The 23971-nt window shown below is 58.0% G+C and overlaps 1 protein-coding gene across 2 annotated transcripts in view; it reads right to left on the reverse strand.

Annotated features, from left to right (window-relative positions):
• Window positions 1-1152: 1152 nt before the first annotated feature.
• TMEM104 (transmembrane protein 104) overlaps window positions 1153-23971 on the reverse strand; it is a 58909-nt gene continuing 36090 nt past the window's right edge. For both annotated transcript variants that reach the window (XM_047081448.1, XM_047081447.1), the window contains exons 8-9: window positions 20289-20382; window positions 1153-5167 (exon numbers count right to left, since the gene is read on the reverse strand). In XM_047081448.1, coding sequence (XP_046937404.1) covers window positions 4407-5167; window positions 20289-20382 — 855 coding nt within the window. In that variant the 3' untranslated portion in view covers window positions 1153-4406. The remainder of the gene's footprint in view (window positions 5168-20288; window positions 20383-23971) is intronic.

A 23971-nucleotide genomic window follows, 5' to 3' on the forward strand; every position in this document is an offset into this window, starting at 1 on the left:
TGGACCTCAGACACAGGTGGTAAATGTGGGTCTAGGTGAGTGCTCGAGGCCTTGGAGGGGAGTTTGACCTTGAATGCAGCCACCGGTGGTGAGAGAGTTAAGCCCCTGGACCTACCAGCTCCCCCTGGACCTGACCCCTCCCGCTCCCTGAATCTGAGTGCAGCTCTGGGTGAAGGGCTGCAGCAGGTAAGCCGGGAGGAGTCTTGAGATCCAGGCTGCTCTCTGCTCTCTGCCCAAGATCATTAATAACCAAGAACTGGAAAGATAATTAAAAGCCGAACATGGAGTTGAGCCTGTTGCTGACTGGCTCCAAGGAGGGGCCCATCCTGCTCCTGGAGCCAGGCTCTAGGCTGCCTCCTTCTTTCTCTAGGAATGTCTTCTGGGGAGAAGTGGGCCCCACAAGAAGTGGAGGCAGGGAAGATGCCTACTGTGGGTTCAGACCTTGCTTGGCCTGGCTCCCCAGCCTCAAGGGACCTGCACCATCGAGAAGAGGGCAGAAAGCCTGGCGGGGGGAGGAGGGAGCTGTGTCGCAAGGCCATAGATGATTAATCATCATAAACAAAGGCCCGACTGTGTAGCAGAGAGCGAGCCGAGTCCACCCAGACACCAGGCTCCCAGATGCTGGCTTCTTTGTTTGGTGGGAAACAAGAGGGGGCCCTCGGTCACCTGTCTCAGTAGGAGGAACTCCTATCTCTCTGCTGCTGCACGGCTGTCTCCTCGCCAGGCTTTACTGAGAGGCTCGTCGTCCACACCACCTCTCTCCTGGGGCCCGTGAGCGGGCAGGGAGCAAAGAGCTTAGCAGGAGGTGGGTATGATGGCCTTGGTCGGGATACCTGGGCTTTAGTCCCAGCTCCAGAAGTCTCCAGCAGGGCCTGGGTTTGGCTCTTTGAAAGTGTCCTTAGGCTCCCTGGAGCCAGAGACCACTTTCTCTCCCAAAGCCCTCCGGACCCTGAAGCATTCAGACCAGTTTCTTGTTTCTGAATTGTAGCAGGCAGTTGCTACAATTCATCAGGCGGCTATGAAACCAACCAGGTGCCTGCAGACCCAAACCGGGGTCTTCAGTGAGTCTGGGGCCTGTGGCTACGAGTGTGGTTATGGCTGGCAGTGACAAGGGAGCCAGACATCAGTACAGAGTAGCTTTATTGAGCACTTCTGCGCCAGGCACTGAGCTCACTACTTAAGTTCCCACAACCGGTCAGTGGCGCAGGTACTATTGTCCCCGTGCTACAAATGACGAGGAAGAGTAGGAGGCTCGCTGCCTGCATGGGGCACTTCTGCCTTCTTGGTCCATGGTCTTAATCCCCAGATTATGCCAAGGTCCACGCAGAGAGCACCCAGCTCTGTGCCTGGCACATGCCAGGCACTGAGAAGCTATCACTTCTCCTTTTCTCCAACTGACACCACCGTGAGCCCCAGCCCTGGGGAGAAGGGACTGAGAACCTCTCCCGCAGTCCTGGATCTGTTTCAGGAGACCCAGCTTTTCAGCGGCCCTTAGCAGAGCCAACTGGGTGTCAGCCCTGCCCAGGAATCCGACCCTGAGACAGGCGTGGTCTCGGCCTTACACCTGCCCTTAGTCACATGGCCCTGTGCCAGGCCCCTCCCCCGGGGACTGGTTTCTCATGAGGTGGGGAGCGGCCCCCATCCCCCCCCACCACTCTGACTCTAGTTTCTATTGCCGAGGCTGCTCCCGGCCCCGTGTGGTGAGAACAGCTGTGTAGCTAAGGGCCTGGCAAGGTGCCCGCTGCCCACCTTCCACCACTCAGCAGTGCCTCCCAGCCTGTCACCTGCCATCTGCCCCATCTATAAGCCCGCAGCCGCCTCGCTGGCCTCAGGTGAGGGAACAGGCAGGAGCCCCTGGCAAAATGGCATGAGGGAACACGGTCTCCCACCTTGGCCTGGCCTGGCCTCGGGGTCAGTCCGGGGCAGTGCGGGTGAAAGGCGTTAGGTGGAGGCTGGCGGGTTTATGTCCTCCTCCACGGAGACATCTGTACCCAGGTCAGGCTGGGCCGGCATCCTTTTCTGCCCTCCCCACCAGTGACCTCGGGGGCCCATCTGTAAAATGGAAATCAGGAGCCAGCTCGCCCCCCTCACCACACTGACGTAAGCACTTGCAGCCGAGTGTGCCTGACGCACGTGGTGAACAAGCATCATCGGGGTTCTGTCTGGCTGTTGGGCCTTCTCCCCCTTGCCCTAAGCCCCCTGGCTATCAGCAGTAGAGAGGAAGACGACCCCATCTGACCTCCAGCAGGTGAACACGGAGCTGTAAAGGATCCCAGACAGTGGCAGTGGTGAGCGCCCTGGGTTACCGTCAGGGATGTGGCCAGATAGGGCTGATTCCGTCCCTCCGGGCCTGGGGCTGCCCAGCTTGGAGTAGGGGAACGCAGCCACCAGACTGCACTGCTGTGTGGCTCCAGATTGCCACATTAATCAACCTGGGCTTTATGATGCTAATAAATTTGCGTCCAAAATTTGGTTTGGAGCCTGGGGCAGCAGGATGATTTAATTTGCTTTGTCCTTAAGCAAGAGGGAGTGTAAATGGAGAAGGGTAAGGACCGATGTTTTGAGTTTTCAGCAAACAGCTGGGCAGCTGCAGATCAGCCCAAGCCATGGGTGTCCATCACCCAGGGGCCCTCCCTGCTCTGCCCACCGGGGGTGGGGCCTCCTGGGAAGAAGCCACAATGGTACATGGGGAAGGGTCGTCTATTTTCCACATGGATGGAAAATCACGTTTGGGGACCGGCTGCGAGATGTGTGGCAGCAGTGAGAAAGCAGACCATGGCCAATCACGACCAGGGGTTCTCACAGGCTGGGGCAGCCAGGGGCTGGGGCGGGGATAGCACTGCCTGTGGACTCCCCAGGTCCTCCTCCCTCTCCTTCGGAGACCACCAAGGGCCCCAGGACACCCGGTGGTGTCGCTCCGTCCAAGGTACGAACATTGCGCCATGCAGGGAAGGCTGCGGAGATCCCCTAACGAGAGCTGAGCAAGGCACTAAAATCAAAAGGGGGATGGGGTGGGGGCTTGAGACCCCACCCCAGAGAGGCAGCTCCAGGTCAAGCTGCTTTGGGCTCCAGGACAGGTGGGGCCAGACCCAGGGTTGGGGGCACGCCAGGGAGGGTCAGGAAGGACCCCCAGGTCCTGAAGCGGAAGGCACATTGAAAATGCAGAGTCTGCTAGTCACCTGTGTTTCCGAGAAGGGCTGGCCCAGCAGGTGCATGCATGCCTGTGACAGGGAGGGGACCACGGAAGAGCTGGTGAGGTGGCCAGGAAGCCACCCCTCCTTCCGTGAGAACGGTGGCTGATGCCCCATCTCACTCCACAGCACCCAAAGGTCACAGAGAGTATGAGCAGAGCACCCAGAGCCTGGCTCAAAAGGGAGCCACGTGAGCCACATTTAGTGCTGGAGTGGGAGCAGGGACAGCCAAGCCTGCTCTTGCTTCGCAGACCTGACCTCTGACAGGGTGGGAGGCACAGCCTGCTCACCGCTACGTGCCCAGGGTGCCCCTGGGCCACCGTGATGGTGGGTGGGGGTAGCTCCCTTTAGTGGTCCTTATGCACCGCCCCCCTGTACTGCAGGAGACCCTGAGGGCCCCAGTGGGGCAGTCAGGAGAGCAGAGAATCCCTTTGAGGGGTCACAGGCTCTGGGCTTTAAACTGGCTGCCAGGCGGCTGTGCCCTGAGGAAGGACTGCTCCTGCCTGATGCTCCTGAGTCACCCCTGGTTCAGGAGCTCAGCCAGGTGCTGGCACCCACAGCAAGGGCCCTCAGAGCCACAGTCAAGGGACCCGGGTGCCTATCAGCACTTCCTGTTGTCATCGGGGCTGGCCAGGCTTTCTCTGGGGAGTGGAGTGGCACCTGGCCACTCCAGGCCTGAGGGGAAGGTGGGACCTGCCTGTCACTGGCAGTCCTGGTGGGGAGGAGAGTTAGGGCCTGGGATTTGCCCCAAAAAGGCAGCAGCTACGAGTGGAGTCTTCCCAGACGAGGATGCAGGAGGGGCAGGACGGAGGAGGACGGGATGTGGCCTCTGGTATAAATAACGGGAGGGCCAGCACTGCGTCCCTACTGTGCGGTGGGAGGAGCCCGCCCCCGGCAAGTAAAGCAGTAACCGGTCCTGGAACTGGGACGGCTGTGTGCCCAGGTTGTGCGGCTAGGCTGGCCAGAGGCAGCCCCAGGCAGGGGGGCCTGGGAGACAGGCTGCCCTGACGAGCGAAGCGAGGCGCGGACTGCGTGGGATCCTGGGTGGAGAGAAGACCCCTAGCAGGAGACGTGGAGGGTGCCCTCCACAAGTCTGGCCTCGCCTGCCTCATGCAACCCTGGGAAGGAACTAGCTCTTGGCTCTGCAGGCGGGAAGGTGAGTGATGGGGCCAGAGTGGAGCCCCCGCCTCTCTCGTCACCGGACACATTTTGCCATCAGACCTTGGTCTCACTGAGGACGATGTTGGCAGTGACGAAGAAGAAGCAGGAGAAAGCCCAGAGCAGCACAAAGCCCACCCAGAAGGCGTGGCGGAAAGGGGACCTGTGCTTGTTGATGGTCCCGTAGCCCAGGGCCAGCTGGGTGTCCTTGCGGCTGTGGTACACCAGGAAGGCGGGGATGACGTACTGGATGCCCGTGCCTGCGTAGGCCCCCGTGATGCCCACCAGGGACTCCAGGTCGTGGGTGCAGAAGGCCACCAGCACCGGGGGCAGCAGGGTGATGGTGGGGAACACCACGCGGTCCACCACCCAGGGGTACGTGCCCCCGTCACGGTGGAAAAGTGTTTTCCAGTTGTTGCGGAGGGTCACGGCGATGATGGGGAAGTTGGTGCTGATGGTGAAGACAGGGAAAAGGCCCAGGAAGAAGCGCACGGCAGCCAGGCTCACGACATCGCAGCGCGCGAAGTTGAGGGTGTACATGTCCATGAGGCTGTCGCCACGGAAGCAGAAGATGGCGGTGAAGCAGAGAAGGCCGTAGAAGGCGAGGATCAGCACGTAGTCCAGGAAGACCAGGCGCGTGAGGTGGCGCTTGGAGGACACCGGTGTGACAAGGGATGGCAGCGAGTGCTGGCACATGAAGGAGTAGACGCACACCCCAAACAGGTTCCGGATCCCGGAGAAGTCAGCCAGGGGCGGGTGCCCCTCTCTGTGCCCGTTCCCGATGCGGACCAGGGCCAGCACGATCATGATGGCAAAAGCTGAAAAACAAGAGGGCAGTCAGCCAGCTGAGCGGGAACCGGCCCTTCCCTGGGCAGTAGTCGGTTCGGTGGCACCTGCCCAGGGACCAGAGCGCCAGGGGAATCCCAGAGTTCACGTGACCCTGATGACCACGTCGTGGGGCAGGTCAGCCGTGGCTGCAGACCACGCTACCCCTCCCCAGAGAATAAGGGAATGGATCTCTTGGGGGGCCTGGGCATGAGAGGGGGCTGCGCGGGGCGGTCAGCCTGCGCCCGCCCAGGCGCTGCCCAGCTCCCTTAGGGGGCTTCTCTTGGAGCAGGCCTAGGTCGGAACTTGTGCTCACACTCCCTCCCTTGGCTTAGAGAATGTATGCATGGGGAGTAGGGGCCGGGGGGTGGGGTGGGGAAGGGGCACAGAAAATGTGGGAGGGGGAGTCCTCCTGGGCCACGGGCACCTGCATCTGAGGGGGTGGGGAGTGGGAAAGCGCGCTGGTAGTTCTGCACAGAGGTGGGCACCCAGGGGCCTACGCCAGGCAGGAGGTGGGGGGGAGATGGCACCAAGACCAAGGCTGGGAAGAGCTGAGCCCTCTGAGCTGCTGGCGTCAAGGCAGGAGGCAAACGGCACGCAGCTCTGCAGTCCTGGGCCTGGTGGCAGCGGTAGGGGACAAGGGAGTACCTCTGACCCAGGTTACCTACAGGACAGAAGGGGGCCTAGGACCATCTGTTCAGAGCAAACAGGGCCCCGACTGGCCTCACCCGGCAGCCTTTTACAACAGCCCTCCTAAGGTCTTATACCCGGAGCCGGGCTCATCGGCTGGGGCTCCAGTACGCAAGCTCCCGAAGGCAGACACGCTTCTACATCCGGCTGGTGCCCCTCTGTGTCTCTGGCTTCCTGCATCTGCTATCCAGATTGCCCAGAACCCTCACTGTTAGCCATCGACACACACAGGCACCACTGGTGTCCCCTAACCCGTGTGTCTATTCAGACCAGACCTGATGGCCTCTCTAGCCTGTTCCCCAGGATAGTTATGTCTCTCATTGGGCCACACGGGAGAGCAGGGAAAGGGACAGCGGGCTGAAAGAGGCCGGTTCCCAGACATGCAACTCTCCTCCCCAGCCCATCACAGGCACAGGGTCCCTCCCTGCCATCCCCTCAGGCCACATCCCACTCCCTGGCTCCCTGGAAGGAAGTGGCCTTTCTCCTGGGACTCAGAAAGCCGGACCAGTGTCTTCCCACAATGACACTTGGGAGAGCAATGGACAGAAACGTCATCTATCACTTTTAATCAGAAATGTCTGACACCAGGGACAGCAGCCAGGGTGGGTGGCGGCGGGGGGGGGGGGGAGGGGAAGGAAGAGGCCTGTGCAAATTGCCAATAAAGAAGATGATTTGTTTCCTCTTCAGCCCGCTGTGGCCACTCCTGACTCTGAGTGCCCCACAACTCTCGCTGCTCAGAGACATGGCCCCTCCTCCTTCCGTGCTCTGGTCGGTCAAGGCGAAAATGATGACCCAGCCCCTCCTGTGGGGTCTTAGCCTGGAGAACTGCCTCTGGATTAACCCTCTGGAGGGTGGGGAGGGGCTACAGGGCAGCCCAGAACCCTGCCAGCCTGGCTCATCCGATCTCTGGAGGTGAGTGCAGGAGGGGTGTGTAGGGCAGAGATCCGTGTGGAAGAGCCACAGCACAGAAGTGCGCTGGGGCAGGGTGGAGGCGGAGGCCCCTGTGTGCCAGGGAGTCTATCTGGTGCCAGAAAGGGTTACAACACAGAGCTTGGCAGTCTGGGGCTGGGGTGGGGGTGGGGGCCTGGGGCCGCCTGGTGATTAGCTATTCCAAACTATGGAAGCAACCCAAATGCTCATCGACTGGTGAATGGATAAAGAAGATGTGGTGTATACATTGTGGAATATTAGTCGGTGATCAAAAAGAATGAAATCTTGCCGTTTGAAACAACATGGATGGAACTAGAGTGTATTATGCTAAGCGAAGTCAGTCAGAGAAAGATAAATATGATTTCACTCATATGTGGAATTTAAGAAACAAAAAAGACGAACACAGGGGAAGGGAAGGAAAAATAAGGGAAAAACAGGGAGGGGGACAAAACGGAGGAGACTCTTAAATACAGAGAACAAACAGGGTTGCTGGAGGGGTGTTGGGTGGGGGACGGGCTAATTGGAAGACGGGCATTAAGGTCACTTGTTGGGATGAGCACTGGGTGTTACATGTAAGTGCTGAATCACTACATTCTACTCCTGAAATCATTATTCTGCTCTATGTTAACTAACTTGGATTTAAATAAAATTAAAAAAAAAAAAAAAAAAAAAGAGGCTGCGGCAGGCGGTTCGGCCATAGGTTATGCCCCGGGGTCAGCCGCTGTAAGGCAAGATTCAAAACCTGCTCTGCCACCACCATTTCAGGTGTCACCTCGCCACCTGGTGTGACTAGCTTGGAAACAGGCTAGTGGAGAAGCTGGCCCTGTGGCTCGGGCTCCGAGCCCTGGGCGCGGTGGGGGAGGAGGCAGAGGGCTGGCCACTCCCAGTCACTGCTGCCTCCAGCCCTGGAGGCTGGTAGTGCCTCTCTGTCCCCCTTCGTCCTCAATGCTACATCTCCGGCAAGGTGTAGGACAGGCAGGCTTGCTGGTTCCAGGGTGAGCGGTCGGGACAGCCCTGACGGCGGGAAGGTGTTGTCCTTCCTGCGAATACACATATTTCTGGAGGTTCCCCAAAGGCAAGAGACGGGAGTTTTTAAAGCACACGAATTCGTGGGCAGCCTCCGCCCCGACAGTACAGCTACTGACAGTTTGGAGTCACTGTCTCGGGGGCTGGGACTTTACGTCAATGACGGCATAGGGCGTTTTCTAGAACTTTCAGGATGGTTACAAAGGCATGGCCGTGGGAGATAAGAAAACTTATCTTATAATCTTCTAGCTATAATTAGGTTTGCATCACCATGCTGTCACCCCACCTTGCTGCCTTACTCAAGTCTATTTCCAAAAATCAGATCTACCTCCAGGGGCTAGATGCTGGGTCCTATCCAGGAATGAAGACACAAGAGGCTCTTGGGGGGCAATTCTGGGAAAATTAAAAAGTGACCACATTGTGGGGCTTTAGCTCCTGGATAAGGCCCTGGAGGGGACAGTCTCACCTGGGGGCCACCCTGGGTGAGCCCCACACCCATCGGCCACACCGGCACTGCTCCGTTGGCAGCTCACACAGCTATGTGACTTGCCAGCACGGGAAAGCCGGGGGGGCTTCATTCGCCCCCTGGATCCTGACCAAGCGTCTGCTGGGTGCCAGGTCCCACCCTGCTCTCGGGACACGCAGGCTCCAGTCAGGGGGAAGAGGGCCATTCATCGGAGCAGCATGTGATGAGCACACCGCTCAGAGCTGAGAAGCTCTCTGGAGGGAGGGCACACGATGCCCCGGAGCAGACGCCCCAGGAACAGAGCCTGGGCTTGGAACACAGTGGGGGCCGGCTCTGGGCGGACGAGCCCCGGCAAAGCTTAGGAAGAGGCGGTGGAAGTGGGAAAGTCCCACCAGGGACTTTCGGCGCCCCCCACCCCAATCCCTGTGAGGACACAGGGTAGGTGCTGGGCTACGTCCTCAGGAGTGGAGAGGGAAGGGCAAATGTTCTGGCCTGGTCTCCAAGTTGGCAAGTTCAAAAGAAACGAGTGATGCCCCAGACTTCATGTTGTAATGGAGGAACAGAGAGGGAAGGGGCAGGAAGGAAGCAGGAGAGCCTGGTGTAGGTGGCTCTGATCTCAAGGGGCCCAGGACTGGAGGCACCCATCTGGCTATCTGGCCTCTGCCCTTGTGACCACACCCCCCCATCCCTGGCTCCTCCCTCCCAAGGCTGCTGGAGGAGCAGAGCTCCACAGCCATCTCCTAGATTGATGGTCCCATCCCTAGGAGACAGCTGCTCCCCAAACCCATTAGGCCTGTTAATAAATCAAGATGAAATGAGGGTGACAGTCTGTGAGCGACAGACTCTGTCAGGAAGCATGACAGACAGCAGAGTTCTGAGCGCACACGTTGACGCCCGAGACTCGGCCGGCCCCTGCCACAGACACTTGCGCCCACCCAGCCGAGGCCGTGTGGGAGGTGTGGATGGACAGAGGACAGAACGCTGAGAGCTCCCCGACATCTTGCTGACCAGGGCCTGCAGTCCCAGAGGGCAGGGATGGCTTGGCTTCTCTCTGACCCTCACAGGCCACGCTTGGAGAGCCCACGTGACCGGACGTGGGTCATAATCCACATCCGCCTGCACTGGCACTGGAACTCAAACTCTGAGGGGAGAGGAGAGGCAGTGAGCTGCCGGGGAGGATTCTGTGGCAGGGAAGGAGGTGAGGGCCTGACACAGGTCACATGAGGAGTGGCTGTCGGCCTTGGAAGGTGCAGCTGCGTGGTGGTGAGACAGGACACGAGCCTTCTCTTTAAACAGTGGAAGGAACAGCCAACGTGAAAAACTTGCGCTTGTTCTGAGTAACTCCTGGCTCAGCTGGGACCACCCACCCATCCACCCATTCAACAAAGCTGTTCCGAGTGCTCACGTGTGTCGGCGCTCTTCTGGGCACCTGGGGACAGCGCACGGAGTAAATGCCACCCCTGTCCTGGAGCCTACGGCCCAGAGGAACCAACAGGTACGAGTTGCAGAGACAAATTACAACAGAAGAAAGAATTGGCTAACGGCCACATCAGCTGCAGGGGAGGTGATGAGATCCCTGTCCAGCGCACCTGGGCACAAGACCACCTGGGGTAACAGCGGGAGACCAGGCCCCAGGCCCCGATTCTGGCTGTCACAGTCCCTCGCAGCAGGCGGTGGAGAGGGGCCAGAGGCAGGGCCCCAGGGAGCGTTTGTTTCTAGGCTCCCACTGACGTGGCCAGGGGAGGTGGGCTACTCTCACCTGCTCATTCTGGCAGCTGCTCGGGGTTCCCGTGCCGGCCTCACCACATCCATTCGCCCCGAGCCGCAGCCTGGCCCCCTTCCCACACGTCCGGTCCTTGGGAGCCCTGGGCAGATGGCTTAGAGAGGACACCTCCCTTCCCTTTCTGAGGAGGCCAGGTTCAGAGTGAATTTATACCATGAATGTCCCGCATGACAACGTCAGTGTCCCATCACAGGGACGGTGGTGACTTAAGCATCCCATCACAGGGATATTGGCGACTTAAGCAGGTGCCCTCTCACAATGTTTACCCAGGCACTGACTCGGCTCTCAAAGGGGTCCGAAGAGAAACACTGCTTTCCAGAGGCAGCCTCCTGCCCCTCCTCTCTTTTGCCAGCAAGAGCCTGATAAGCTCGGGCCAGGAGCTGCGGGGCCTCACGGCTGTCTGTCTAGCCTCACAGCCAGTCTCCTTTCAGAGAGTAGGACAGGTGGGCCAACACCTTTCTGAGCTCCTGCCAAGGGGCAAAGATGGTCCCAATTTACAAGGGGAGGAGTGAGAGACGAAAGCAGTGCTCAGCCTCCCCTGGCTCCCCAGTCTGCAACCTCTCTTGGGCCCCTCGCCCTGAGCCTCATTGGTTGTATGAAGCCATAGATGGGTCCAGGTCTCCCGGGAGCCAGAGCTGACTTGCTCTTGGGACAGAGGTGGGGACAAGCAGAGGTCTGAGGTTGGGACCCAGGGCTCTGATGCATACTTCCTGAGAATCCAACCAGCAACTGTAGTTTACTTCTCTTGGGGCTCTGGGTAGGGGCAGAAATCAGAATGGTCATTAGCCAGCTTTGTCCTCCATGCATCAAACCCATCCCTGGGTAAGACCCAGCCTCTGGGCCATGGTGAGGCTCCCCCTCACTGCTCTTGGAGCGTGGGTGAGGCCTGGGAAGGGCTCCACTTTCCTTACAGAATGCCGGAGTCTGTGTAACACTGGCATGAGCTGGACCACCTGCCCTGGCACCACTGGAACTGGGGAACACGGGGCAGGGCTCTCCTTGCCTCGAGGAGGGCAGGGCAGAATTCTCCCAGGAGCTCCCTGTCCCTCCCCCAGGACTCTCCCCACAGTGGTGCTACAGGCACCCAGGCCCTTCCGCAGTCAGCTGCTGTATCCTGCCTTGCTTTGGCAGGGTGCTTCCTGGAGAGCTGCTCCTCGAGTCTCTGACCTCTGGACCTGGCCCCAGAAGTCCCGAGGCTGTGCTGTCCCAAATACCTTGCTGCTCTGAGCTCCCTGAGTGGCTCTAGCTCTGACACAGGCGAGGCGGAGGCTATCCGTCAAGGCAGCTGTCAGGAGGACGGCACTCTCTTCTCCAAGCAGAGAATCAACATGCCAGGGCTAATGATAATGAATGGCCGTGCTGTGCCCATCATCAGAGCTGGATCCGGGGAGGATCTGGCACCAGCTTCCTCCTTCACCACGGTGCTGCCCTCGGAGGATGCTGGGGCACAGATGTGTCTCTCGTTAGGCTGGTCAGAGGTTGGCCTGGGCCTCCGGAGACTCAGGAGGGCAGGGAGGAGTTGATGGGGTAACACCAGCCTGCGCTGAGAACAGTGAAAGACCGAGCAGTTTCTGGGCCCTAAAAGCAGGAGCAGGTGACTGGGCATTTGTTCCTTAAGTAACAGGACCAACTGGGAATGGAGAGCTGTTCTGTTCTGCAGGTTCCTGAGACCCACAGGGCTGGGGGTGTGAGTGGAGCTCACCTCTAGAAGCTCAAACGCCCTGGAAACCACCAGTGGGGGAGGGAAGCCGCTGCTCCTCCCCGAAACAAGCTCAGCTTCTCAAGTTACACTGGGTTCCGCGCTGAACTGTGTCATCTTGGGTGATCTTGTCACCTCCCACTGCTTCCATTTTACCACCTTTGAAAACAGAGGTGACCAGGGGCACCTGGGTGGCTCAGTCGGTTGAGCCTCCTACTTTGGTTCAGGTCATGATCTCACAGTTCGTGGGTTGGAGCCCCGCATCAGGCTCTGTGCTGACAGCTTGGACCCTGGAGCCTGCTCTGAATCCTGTGTCTCCCTCTCTCTCTCTGCCCCTCCCCTACTCACGCTTTTTTTTTCTCTCTCTCTCTCTCAAAAAACAAATAAACATTTTAGGGGCAACTGGGTGGCTCAGTCAGTTAAGCACTGGACTTCAGCTCAGGTCATGATCTCATGGTTTATGGGTTGGAGCCCCCCACGTCTGTGCTGACAGCTCAGGGCCTGGAGCCTGCTTCCAATTCTGTGTCTCCCTCTCTCTCTGCCCCTTCCCTGCTCATGTTCTCTCTCTCTCTCTCTCTCAAAAATAAACATTAAAAATAAATGGAGGTGGGGCGCCTGGGTGGCTCAGTCGGTTGAGCGTCCGACTTCGGCTCAGGTCATGATCTCACGGTCTGTGAGTTCGAGCCCCGCGTCGGGCTCTGTGCTGACAGCTCAGAGCCTGGAGCCTGTTTCAGATTCTGTATCTCCCTCTCTCTCTGCCCCTCCCCTGTTCATGCTCTGTCTCTCTCTGTCTCAAAAAAAATAAATAAATGTTAAAAAAAAAAAAATTAAAAAAAAAAATAAATGGAGGTGATCATGGCAGAATCATGGGGGACAGGGTAGGACGGTGCAACAAAGCCTGGCCCAAGACATCTCTCAGGAACACAGAAGTCACTTTTATCATTGTAGAAACCGTATCTCCCATCCTGATAACCCTGGTCCTGGGCAGGCAGGAACCTGTCGATCCCCAGTTCTCACATGATTCTCCTTTTGCTACAAGCAGGGGCTGGGATCATACTAGTGACGCTCCCCCTTGCTGGGCCAGTCATAACTCTTCCAGGAACATCCCCTGTTCTGGGCGTCTCTGGCAGGGGCATCAGACCTGGGCTGCTCACACCTGCTCTGTGAACCAAGCGGCTCCCTCTTGCTCCACAGGAGGCCAAACAAGGCCAAGCTGTCCCCACCACTCTGTCACCTGTGGGGACTCTGGGTGCATGCTCTCTCCACCAGGGGCCAAGACTGCAAAGGAATGATGTTTGGATTTGGGCAGCTTGCACCGGTCCATCCTTCCTTGGTCGTCACCCTCCCACCTGAACACAGGCTGTGGGTCTGGGTGGGGGCTCCTTTCACGCCTGAGGAAACAGGACATACTGGGTCTCTGGCTGGGACGGGTTCCCTTGGGGAAAAATGAGAAGCTGCTTGCACGGATGTGCTTGTCCACAAACGTCCAGGGCCTGGGTCAGATTTTATCTTAGGTCACAAGACATTCTGTGATTACTGGCCTTGCCTGCGGTAACTCACACAGAGTCACCTGTGTTTCCACCGAAGGGAGGGAATTCAGAGCTGATCTATGTTCCCATGCTGAGCCAGCCCCTGTGCCCTCTGGGGGACTCCAGCTCTGTTGTCCTCATGGTCATTGTCATCGTCATCATCACGGAAGAAGAGGACGCCTGGGTGACTAACTTACAGGACTGAGGCTCTACTCTGTGGCTGAATTATTTACCACAAAGAACTCAGAGCAGGGTCAGTCCCTCTTTCCAAGTGTGCCATGAGGAGGGGGCCCTGGGCAAAGAGCAGGCATTTGAGTCTCTAAAGCTATCAGGTCTCAAGTACGAAATCAAGAGTTCTGGCCTTTCCATCCTTCCCCTTTCCACACCCTCCCAGCACAGCAAGTGGCGGCCGGGAGACAAGCGTCTCAATTTTTCATCCTTACGTTGTCAGAGCAAGCTCAGTTCGTAATGGCTGGGACAGCGAGACCGTGGGGCCTCTGGCTACTAGCCGACTAATCTCCTTCCGAGATTGCAAACATAAAACTTCGGCACTGTCACCTTTCCTGAAGGCCGTTCAGTCCTCTCCTCTTATTGTGGCCTGAATTATCTCCCCCTCCAACTGCTATGTGGAAGCCCTGACCCCCAAGGAGATAGCTTGGAGATGGGGCCTCTAAGGAGGTAACAAAGGTTAAATGGGGTCATAAGGGTGGGCTCTCATCTGACGGGACCAGCATTCTTCTAAGAGGTGCAAGAGATGCCAGAGCTCTCTCCCTGCCCACAGAGAGAAGCCTCCACGAGGAACAGTAGAAAGGTGGCCGTCTACACGCCAGAAGAGAGTTCTCACCGTAAACCAACTCTGCCAGCCGCTTGATCTTGGGTTTCTAGCCCCCAGAACCAAGAAAATAAATCTCTACTGTTCAGGCCTCCCAGCCTGTAGTATTGGGCTATGGCAGCCTGAGCCGACCGAGGCGTCTCCTCACCAGCAGCTAGATGCACAGACAAACCAGGATGGAGAAAAAGAGCATGGAGAAAACTAGGAGAGGCCGTGCGCCCACGGGGCGCGTGGTTCCCTGGGTCTGGATGTAAATCCAGGAGCCCCACTAGCTCTGAGACACCTAGGGCTGCCTGTGACGCATGCCTGAGGTTCACTCTGGCCTGTGTGAAGCCCAGTTCTGAGCAGTCACACACCTGCAGCCGCTGTCACTGGTCAGAGACCTCACCCTGCTCATCACAAGCTGGGCCTTACCTCCCTCCCCTTGCCAGTGTCCAGGCAGCTGGCCTGCGACCTCCTGGGTTCGGCCGATGGCCCGGTCAGTGCACGTCTCAGCCACAAGCAGAGCAGAGCTGTTGGCAGGAAAGGCTGCCCACAGGAGTGGGGGAGGGGGGGACGCGTGTGGTGGCCTTTGCTCAGGGCCCAGCAGGGCTCTTGGGTCAGTCCTGTTAATGAAAGGGGTGATTTGGTGGCGTGGGGCTGGCTTTCCAGCAAACTTTCACTGGGTGCCCACCCTGCCCCGAGAGCAGTAAGACAGAAATTCCAGCTTCCTTTCCTTGAAACTGACCTCGGCGTTTGCAGAGAGAACTTTTAGAAAACCGAGGATGAAGACCAAAATGAAACACATAAAGTTTTCCTGGACTCCCTCCACTGGCTGAGGCACAAGGGGAAGCCACATACTTGATGGCCCAGGAAAGCCCTGGACAGTGGCCCAGAGAGGGTAGGCAGGGAGCACAGGCCGACAGCAGCACGAGACGCTGCCGAAGGCCGAAGCTGGCCGGCTGCTCAAAGGGGGCCGATATGCTGCCTTCATTTTGGGAGGGGGTCCCTCCTGCACCTTTGAGAAGCACTAGTCGGGGGACAGCAGTGAGCGGCTGTGGAGGAATTCACACACCAAACTGGCATGTTGAGCAAACAGGATGTGGGGAACAGATGGCCCAGGCAGAGAAGACCCCTGGCTGCCGGCGGTGACAGATCAGGGCGGTCCCACCAACAGACACTCAGCTGAATCAGTCATGGATCTGCAGGGGGGTCAGCCGAGCGGCCACAGATAATCTGGGGGACAGGTTGAAAGCAGAGCCCTTATGTTCCCCGGTGACGGTCTCCTCCTGGGGACCTTCTGCTTCTCGGGCCACCACTGCCGAGTCCCACCTCTCCCTGCTGGCTCGGTCTGAAGACAAATCTGGGGCACCTGCTGGGGGGAGGCAGGGAACGCTGGGCTGAGGAGCTTCGTGAGGTTTGAGTTTGCCCACAGACGCTCGGAGAGGCTGGCGCCTGACCCACTTTGAGGGGAGCACAGAGACGGGCGCAATACGCACGGCGTCGTTCTGAATACACAATCAGAGGAAGGAGCCCTGTGGGTCCTCGCCAGCCCAGACCGAGGAGGGCTGTTGTGCTTTATTAGAAAGAATCGGGTTTTTAATAACACCAAATGGGGCACCCCAGGCTGAGCCAGCTGTGTGTGTCCCCAATGGGGAGGCGCCCGCGGCGGAAGCTGGTAATGGGGGTTAAAGTAATGATGCTGCCTCGGCCCCTCCAGCTGAAGAGCTCCCTGCCAGGCGTTCCAGGTGGGGACAGTCTAGTCATTTGCTTAGTGGCTTAGGGCTCACACTCTGCGGCCCCAGCTCCTGGGTCTGTGGGACAGCACTTCCGGCTGTATCTCTGCCAAGTGTCCCCGGGCTACTGACCCCTGACAGAGTGAGAGTCAGGACCTAAAGAGGAAGCCCCGGGCCATTCTGTGAGATGTGCTTGCTGCTCCTTTTTCTCAGGCTCAAGCTTCCTTGAAGGTGGTGAGGGTGAGGGCTGGTGGGGCTGCCAGGGTGCACGGGGGACCGGCGCTGGGGTGGGGGGGGGGCTGACAGAGCCAAATGGCAGTGCTTCAAGATCTCACTGCCAGAGCCACAGCTCATTCTGGAGGTGGCTGGGGCCATGTCCCTGATCCCAGGGCCACCACAGATGATGACAGCAGGCCTGCACACCGTGGCTAATACATGAATGCTGACCCAGGGCCAGGCACTGTGCTGACAGCCCTTTCCACACGATCCCAGATCCCATCTTATCTTCAGGGCTGAGCCCTGCCTTGGCCATGGCCAGACAAGGAGGCTGGCTGAGGCAGGCCTGGGCTGTTGGTGCACCCCGGGACGAAGTTGAAGGGAACAATGGGAGGAGGGACCAGAGCTGAAGCTCTGGGCTCCCGAGCCTGCCACTGATCTGAAGCCGCAGCCCTGGGGCAGGTGACCGGACAGCAAAGGGGGGTCAGGAAGTCCATGGAGGCCTGAACAGTTTCACTTGCCGGATGGCAACTGGAGACCTTCAGAGGCACCTGTGACCCAGATCTCCCAAACTGACCAGCCTGGTCTCCCCAGAATTTATTTGGGGAGGAAAAGAGATGAATCAACGCTGGCACTTGTCATATATGCTGTGACATTTTCCGGGACAAGTGGCTACTTGCAAAGGCCATCCAACCCTTTAAGCCCTTTTCTGGCGGCACGAGAGGCATCTGGGGCTGATGAACTGGAGGACAGTGTGGAGGAAGGCCTCAAGGAACCAGCCTAAAGGCTTCTCAGCCGGTCCTGAGCTCTGGGGGCCCTGCTCGGGGCGGGGCTCCTGCAGTCTTCCCCAGCCTCATTTCAACAGATGGCAGAACAAATTCCTAATTAAGCTCAAGAAAGTTTCCGGCTCAGCACATTTATTTATGATTTTCCGGTCCCTTTGGTGCTCATTCTTCCCTTTTGTCTTCCTAGAACCCAAGTCGGCTTATTGCCACCCTGCGCTCCCGCTCGGCTCTCTTGGACCGTCTGGGCCCTAATCTGGGGAGAGGGAAGGGGCAGGGTGTGCGGGAGTGTGGGAAAGGAGGGAGGGTCATGGGGGGACACGGCCACACAGCTGCTTCTCAGAAGCAAGATGTAAAGGAGTTCATTGCAAACTGAAACTTGACGCAGACTTGCGGGGACAAACGGGGGTTTGGTGCTGTTAGAGTGCTAGAAAAATCACCTGGGGTGAGCCTGGCCCCCTTGCAAATGCTCAGTGGGCAGAACCCGCCCTCCCCGCAGTAGAGGCTGCCTGTCCGCTGGTCCTGGGCAGCTCCCTGGGATTCTGTTCCCTGCCTTGGCTCCTGATGCTGTGTGGGTGCCCGGGGCCATGACGAAGGAAACACCTCCCACCAGATCCACGGAGGAAAGGGCCCTGGTGGCTCCCACGCCCCCAGCTGGGAATCAAAACCTAGGCTTGGCTACAATTTAGAGTTGACCTAACTGGGCAATTCTTTCACTTCAGAGGGTTCTGTGTCACACAGAGGTTTGCTTTCTAAGTGCAGGGGTCTGACGCTCTCAGGAAGTAAAAGGACTGCCTGCGCAGTCACCCGGAGCGCTCGAGCACAGGTCTGCAGAGAGGCCAGTGCCATCTGATTATCTCTTGGATCGAAGGGAGAGAAGAGACAAATGACTTGCATTGACAACAATGTCACCATGCAAACACGTGAGTGTGGAGGACCTTCACATGCCGGTCTCTCCCACAGGCCCTCTCTGCTGACAAGCACTCCTCCCCACCCCCCCCCACCCCCCCCACCCCGGCCCAGGGAGACCACCACCTTGCTCTGCAAAACGGTGTCACGAGGGGGCAGGACAGCCAGCCATGGTGGGTGGGGTGGGTGGTGAGGGGAACAGAGCAGTGTTCTAAAGCAATCTGAGCCACTGATTGCACTCTGTGAACCTGGTTCTGGGGAGCAGAGGGCTTGAACAGCAGCATGGAAGGGGGAAGGGCTGCTCTGAGAGGCTTTTGAGGTCCCGGGGGCCCTGCTGGCAACAGAAACTCAGTGCTTTCTCTGCAGGTGGGAGCCGAGCGCGGGCCAGGTCTCAGGTCTGGGGGATGTCTCATATCCTGCACACGGACAATCACTCTTTATTTCCTGTCAGCCTCCTCCTCCCGCTCTTGACCATCTCCTTCCTTTTAATGAATGTATTGCTCACCAGACGCAGGAAGGACTTGGTCACGCTCAACAGGCTCAGGGGTGTTTCGGAAGCTATGAACTGTCACTATCTGGGTAGCTCTCTTGTGGGCTGACACGGGGATCCATCATGGTGGCTAAAGCGAGGAGTCCTTCCACCTCTCTCTGCCCTGCCTCTACCCTCCCCCGTGGCTGTCGATGCAGCAGGTCAAGGACAGCCAATCCTAAGTGGGGGAGGGGCAAGACTTTCAGGACCTTGGGACCTGCCTGTAGGGAGCAGAGGAGGGCCAGGAAGAGAGGAGGAATACTTTCCTCTGAGTACTGCTTTACTGAGAGAACTTTTCCTTCTGCAGGTCACTGGGGCTTTCACCTACTTCCTAGAAGCAGACTTGTAAGAAGAAGGGTGGAGAGCAGTGGCTGTGATCCCGGCTGATCCCAACTTTGGGAAGCCCTCCTGGCACCCAAAAGGGCTCAATTCTAGCACCATACCCTTGGGGCCAGCGCGATCCTCATGTTCTAAGTAATGAGTTCTCATTTTCCCCCAGGTGGTCTTGTTACTTTAACCCAGGGCTTTGAGATGTGTGAACAACATTTGCAAACAGCACTGCACAGGTGCGTATAGGACTGGACCGGCTGAGCGGGGTAGGTAAGGAAGCCCGCCCCATCCAGGGATTGGACAAGTGCCCTCCTGCTCCCGGCACTTGGCTGGGTGATGAAAGACAGGTTTATCATGTTACAGAGGCCTCAAAGTTCACACAGCAGTGAACAGTCCTGCTCTCAATTCCTTGCAAGGAAAGACCGAGGTGGAAAGAAGTTACAGGCTGCTGCACTGGGCTCAAGGCAGGACTTCCCAGTGCTGACCACCATCCCTTCAGAGTGGAGCAGGGGCCTTCCTCACCACGAGCTCCTGGGCAAGAGGTCACTCTGTGTGCACGCTCGTGGAGCCTGCCCTTGGGGGAGCAGGGGCCTGTGCTGGATGCCTGCCATGGTCCCTTCCCACGGAGATACCAAGACCCCTATGACGCGGTGGCTCCTCACGTTGGGATCCTGTAATCCCGAGTAGAGGAGGCGGAACCAGAAGATCGGATGCGCCAGAATTGCCAGAAATCACTGTTATCGGAAGCTGCTCCGTGCTCGTCACGATCTAATCGAGTGCTGGCATGGCATGAGAAACAAGGTGCACCCTGAGTCCTGATGCTGGGTGAGGGAGCAGAGGCAGCGGCAGAGGAAGCAGAGAAGAGAGTCGGGAGGGAGGGGACCCGACCCCGGGGTCCTCGGGGACCTCTGTGCCTGGGCAGGTGAGGTGCTGGAGGTGGGCGGACTCACTCTGCCAGGCCTCTCCATCATAACAGCAACAGTGTTCTATGCTTTTAGCCCAAACCAGGAATACAAATGATCCTGGAGCATGTGCCCGCCAACAGGGGCTGCAGGGACCCCACACCCTCCGGTCCTGGGTCTAAGGGGCTCAGCAGCGTGGACCTTCCAGAATGGTGCGGCGGAATGAATGAGCTCCCAACCACAAACCTGCTTTAGTGGGTAGAGACCCCCAAACTACCCCTGGGGACAGTGGTGCTCTTGTTCAGCAGGGCATCAGTCAAAAGGCATCATGGATAAGGTGTCTTTTCAGGCCCTGCTGGCCAGGAATGTGGAGGTGGCTGCCACAGCCCACTGGGTTTTTGACTGCCACACGGTGCACCCATGAGAAGGCAGAGCAGTGCCGCTCTTGTGGCCTGAGGGAGCAGAGACAGACCCGGGAGTGTAGGAGCCTTGGCCCAGCCTGTGGGTTTTGGTGGGGGGGGGGGTGGGCGGCGCACGTGGGTGTGTGAAAAAGGCTGGGCTTAGCTCTGGCTCTGTCCCCACTATGTGATCCTGAAGTCGGTACTGTATTTCCACACTACTGAAAAGGTGGGCAGAGTCCCTGCATCCTCTTGGCCTTTAAGAGCCCAAGGAACTCCTGCCACATTCCAGCCATGCCACGAGGGCTCACACACGCTCGGAACGGGTAAGGGAAGGGCAAGGGGAGAAAGGACAGACTCGAGACGTTTCTCACTCACCAACCCATCTCATCAGGGAGGTCAGGATCTGCAGGTACTTGGTCTTCTGGACGTCAAAGAAGGTGAAGGGTCCAAGGAGAAGAGTGAAGACAGCCTGTAATGACAAAAACTAGCATGAGGGGGTGAAGGGGCTGGGTGCACGTGTGGGAAGGACACGCCACCCACGCAGCCTCTGCCCGCGGTGGGCACCTGGACCCACGAGGCTCCCTGGTGGCAAACAGCATCACGTGGTGCATTCCCCTGGGTGCAACAGAAATCCAGAGCCCTGCCATCAGCCGTTCCTCATGCCTCCCGTCCAGAGACTACCTTCTGGGCTAGCCCCAGGCGACAACCCAGGGACACTGTCGGCTACTTCTCTTCAACAAACGCTGAGGGTTCCTGGACCAGGCACACAGCTGGGCACGAAAACCAATTCGGTGTGAGACGACAGGGAGATGAAGATCTGAAAGGAAGCCCAGGTGTGCCTCAGGCCCCCAGAGTCTACTGGAAAGAAAGGACTGGGGAGGACGGGACACAGGGGCCCTGACAACACAGCGCTGTGGAGACAACACCGTTCTGAAGGCTTCAGAGGAAAGAAGTCATCAGGATGTCGTTAATCAGCAATGTTTATAACTTAAAGAGAAGGGAAAACCTGGAGAGCTAGAGCCAGTGGCTTCCAGGGCAAATCTCTCAGAGGAACGTCCTGGACCAAGAAGAGAATGGGCCACAGCCAGGAAAACTGGGAGATGAGTGTGGGGCTCAGTTCTCTTTCCCTTTGGAGAACAGGGAAAAGAAATTAAGAAAAAAAAGAAATCAAGCTCTGTCTTAGAAAACCAGTCTGGGGGAAATCTGAACCCTCTGTGCAAAAGAAAATGGGGGTAAAACCTGGCACAGCAGAGCTAGGCTGGGGGCTGAGGGAAGGTTAGGATTTCCTGCCAAATTGGATGCTCGGGGAGCAGAGAATTAAAAGCTGCTGGTTGGAGTTATGATGATGGGACCATTTCCAATCTGCCACTTCGGAAGCAGCAGAGGCATCAGACCTTATTAACATTTACACTGCGCCATTTTATCACGTTAATGCTAATGACACTCGCCAGAGGTGCGGCAGGCGGCAGAGGCCCGAATGTGGGGAGCAGGGCCCGCTTTGGGGAGTCAGGCTCTGGCCCTGTGATCTGGGTGAAGATATCACAGCTGCTCAGCCTGGCGGCCAGTCCCCGGCTCCCCCGTGACAGGGTGACAGGCAGGCGGGCGCTGGCGGGAGGGGGGCTGTGCCCGTCCCTCCCCCACCCCCAACCCCAAGGAGGGCAGGATGTGGGAGAAGCTGTGACCTCTTATCCAAGTCCATTATCACTGTGAGAATGAATGACACCAAAGACTAAAGTAGTGCTTAAGGAGAAGGCTCTAATTAGCTGGGGAACAAGGCCTCCAGGAGGGCTCCAGGGCTGGGAGACTTCTGGAAAGGGCTTTCTGCTGGGGGCCTGCAGCCAGCTCTGCTTCTGTCGGGAGGAGGCGAAGCATTGCCATTAGGCTAGGGGTGCTGGGGGGGAGGAGCAGAGAGGGGGGAACACGGCGGGGTGGGGGGCGATGTCCCCTGCAGGCCAGGACTCAGTGAGGCAGAATCACCAGCCCCGCAGAGCAAGCCGGCTTTTGCAGCAGCATCAGCCCGGCGTTTTGGAAAATAACCACTTTAGGGAAACTTCAACAGAATTTCTTTTTTGAAGGCTGAGAGGGAGAGTCTTGAGGAATTATCGGCAAAGCCACTTGCCACAAATGTCTCCAAATAACCACGACCTGCCCCAAACTGGACTCCTGGCACATCCAGGCAGGCGTGGGCACTCCACCTCTGACCTGTGATGCCCACTGGACACGCTGGATGTTTTCTCAGGGTGCCGGCGGCGGGGGGGGGGGGGCGCTACGTGGGAGGCCAGATCTCATCTTTGAAGCCTAAGGAATGGCTTTTAGAGGGCTCTGCTACGTAAAGCTGGGGGGCGGGGCAGTGCAGGAGAACCAGCCCCCACGACGACGGGCAGGGAATCTTGCTACTGCAGCCTGCACAGGTTCCTCCCCAGATGCTAGAGCCCCCTCCCTGGCAGCTGTCTACCACCATCCACTTTCTGCATGAGGACAAGGTTTAACAACACCCTGCAGGGTGGGATCCCAGCCCACCTGAGAGCTTCCCTCTAAACACATTAAGCAGACAGCCACATCCCAAAAAGGTCGAGTAGGAAGTGTGTGCGAGGTGCCATCTGCGTGATGGGGAACGGGAGTCTAGACGGGCGTGGAATGAGGGTCCACACCTGCCTGGCACTCCCACATCCGGTCCTAGGGACCGCAGTGGGGACTGGCAGCGAGGGTTTCTTCTGGAAGACCCGGTCAACAGCTGCGACACCCACGGCGGGGACGGCGGCTGGGATGTGGTTTCCTCCAGCGCTCAGGAGCACAGACTGACGGCGTCGCTCGGGAAGCACAGGGCAAAAGCGCACGGACCGCCACACAGCAGCCCTCGAGTGGCGGTGAGCTACGCGTCGGGGGGGGGGGGCAGACGAGACACACAGCACAGGCTGGGCTAATTAAGGAACAGGTGTCCTCTGCAAATTAGTTAGAGCCAGACTCGGCGCCCGCAGGGGCCGGCATCCAGAGCCGGAAAGGACACCGCCGTGAGGCTGCCCGGTCTCTGGGAAGAAAGGGGGCGTGGGAGGAGAAACAGCCCCCGTGTTCCCATGGTCTAGCGGGGACAGAGTTCATCTCTGAATGCTGAACAGCCAAGCGTGGCACCTTCTGTTTTCCCTTTCCTTTTTCAAAAAGAAGAGATAAAAAGCCAAAAGACAGCCTATCCTCTTGGGTCTTCTCGTCTAGCCCACATGACATTATGAATTAGCTGGCTCCTGAGCAAGTGTCCAACCCCCAAATGCCATTGATCAGTTCAAACTCAGACTCTGTTCAAGGACTCTCCGAGCCCGACTCATCACAGGAGGCAGAGACACCAACTGCTGCAGACAGATGCGTTTTGTAAAAAGAAAAAATAAAGAACCATTCTCTGGTTTCTAACTAAATCTTCAAACTGGCCACTGGGAAAAAAGGTCTGAGACAGACCTGAGAGGGTGCAATGGGGGCCGCTCGGGTCTCTTCTTGGTCGGTGAGTTTAAATGTGCACCTAAGGCCCCACGGCAACCTTGCCAGTCTTGATGGACGCAAGGCAGTTCACGCTGCTAATGAAGCCCCAGCAATGTTTGGGCGTGGCTCTTCCAGTGTCCTGGTGGCACTCCAAAGGTAACACGGCTGCCTCCCTTCTGTGTCCCCCATATAGGTTAAGCACATCACTCACCTCCAGTTGTGCCAGCTCCAAACTTCCAACAACCCCTCACTCCTTCCTTACTCTGTGCTAGTGCCTCGTGACTACTGTAATTTGGTGGCTTAAAACCACAGAAATGTATTTGTCACCATCCTGGAGGGGAAGCGGAGCATACAGCACGGGCTCCTGATCTTGTGTGGGTGGGGCTGTGGTGGGGGCACCCAGGTGAACGTCGCAGACAAAAACGATACCTAAAGTAAGAGGAATCAGGTAGGCAAAGGGCTGGGGAGAGTTCAGGACGATCCCTCGGGGAATCTGCCCCATCCTTCTGACCCTGTCCTCTCCCTCCTGGGCCCAGAGCCAGCTGGTGCCAGTGTCATCTCCCACACTCAGCCCCAGCCACACCTGCATC

The sequence above is a fragment of the Lynx rufus genome, unplaced genomic scaffold, assembly GCF_022079265.1.
Source record: "Lynx rufus isolate CCGP_SWC_20201006 ecotype Redwood Valley unplaced genomic scaffold, mLynRuf1.p SCAF_18, whole genome shotgun sequence".
In the NCBI taxonomy this organism is placed as follows: Eukaryota; Metazoa; Chordata; class Mammalia; order Carnivora; family Felidae; genus Lynx; species Lynx rufus.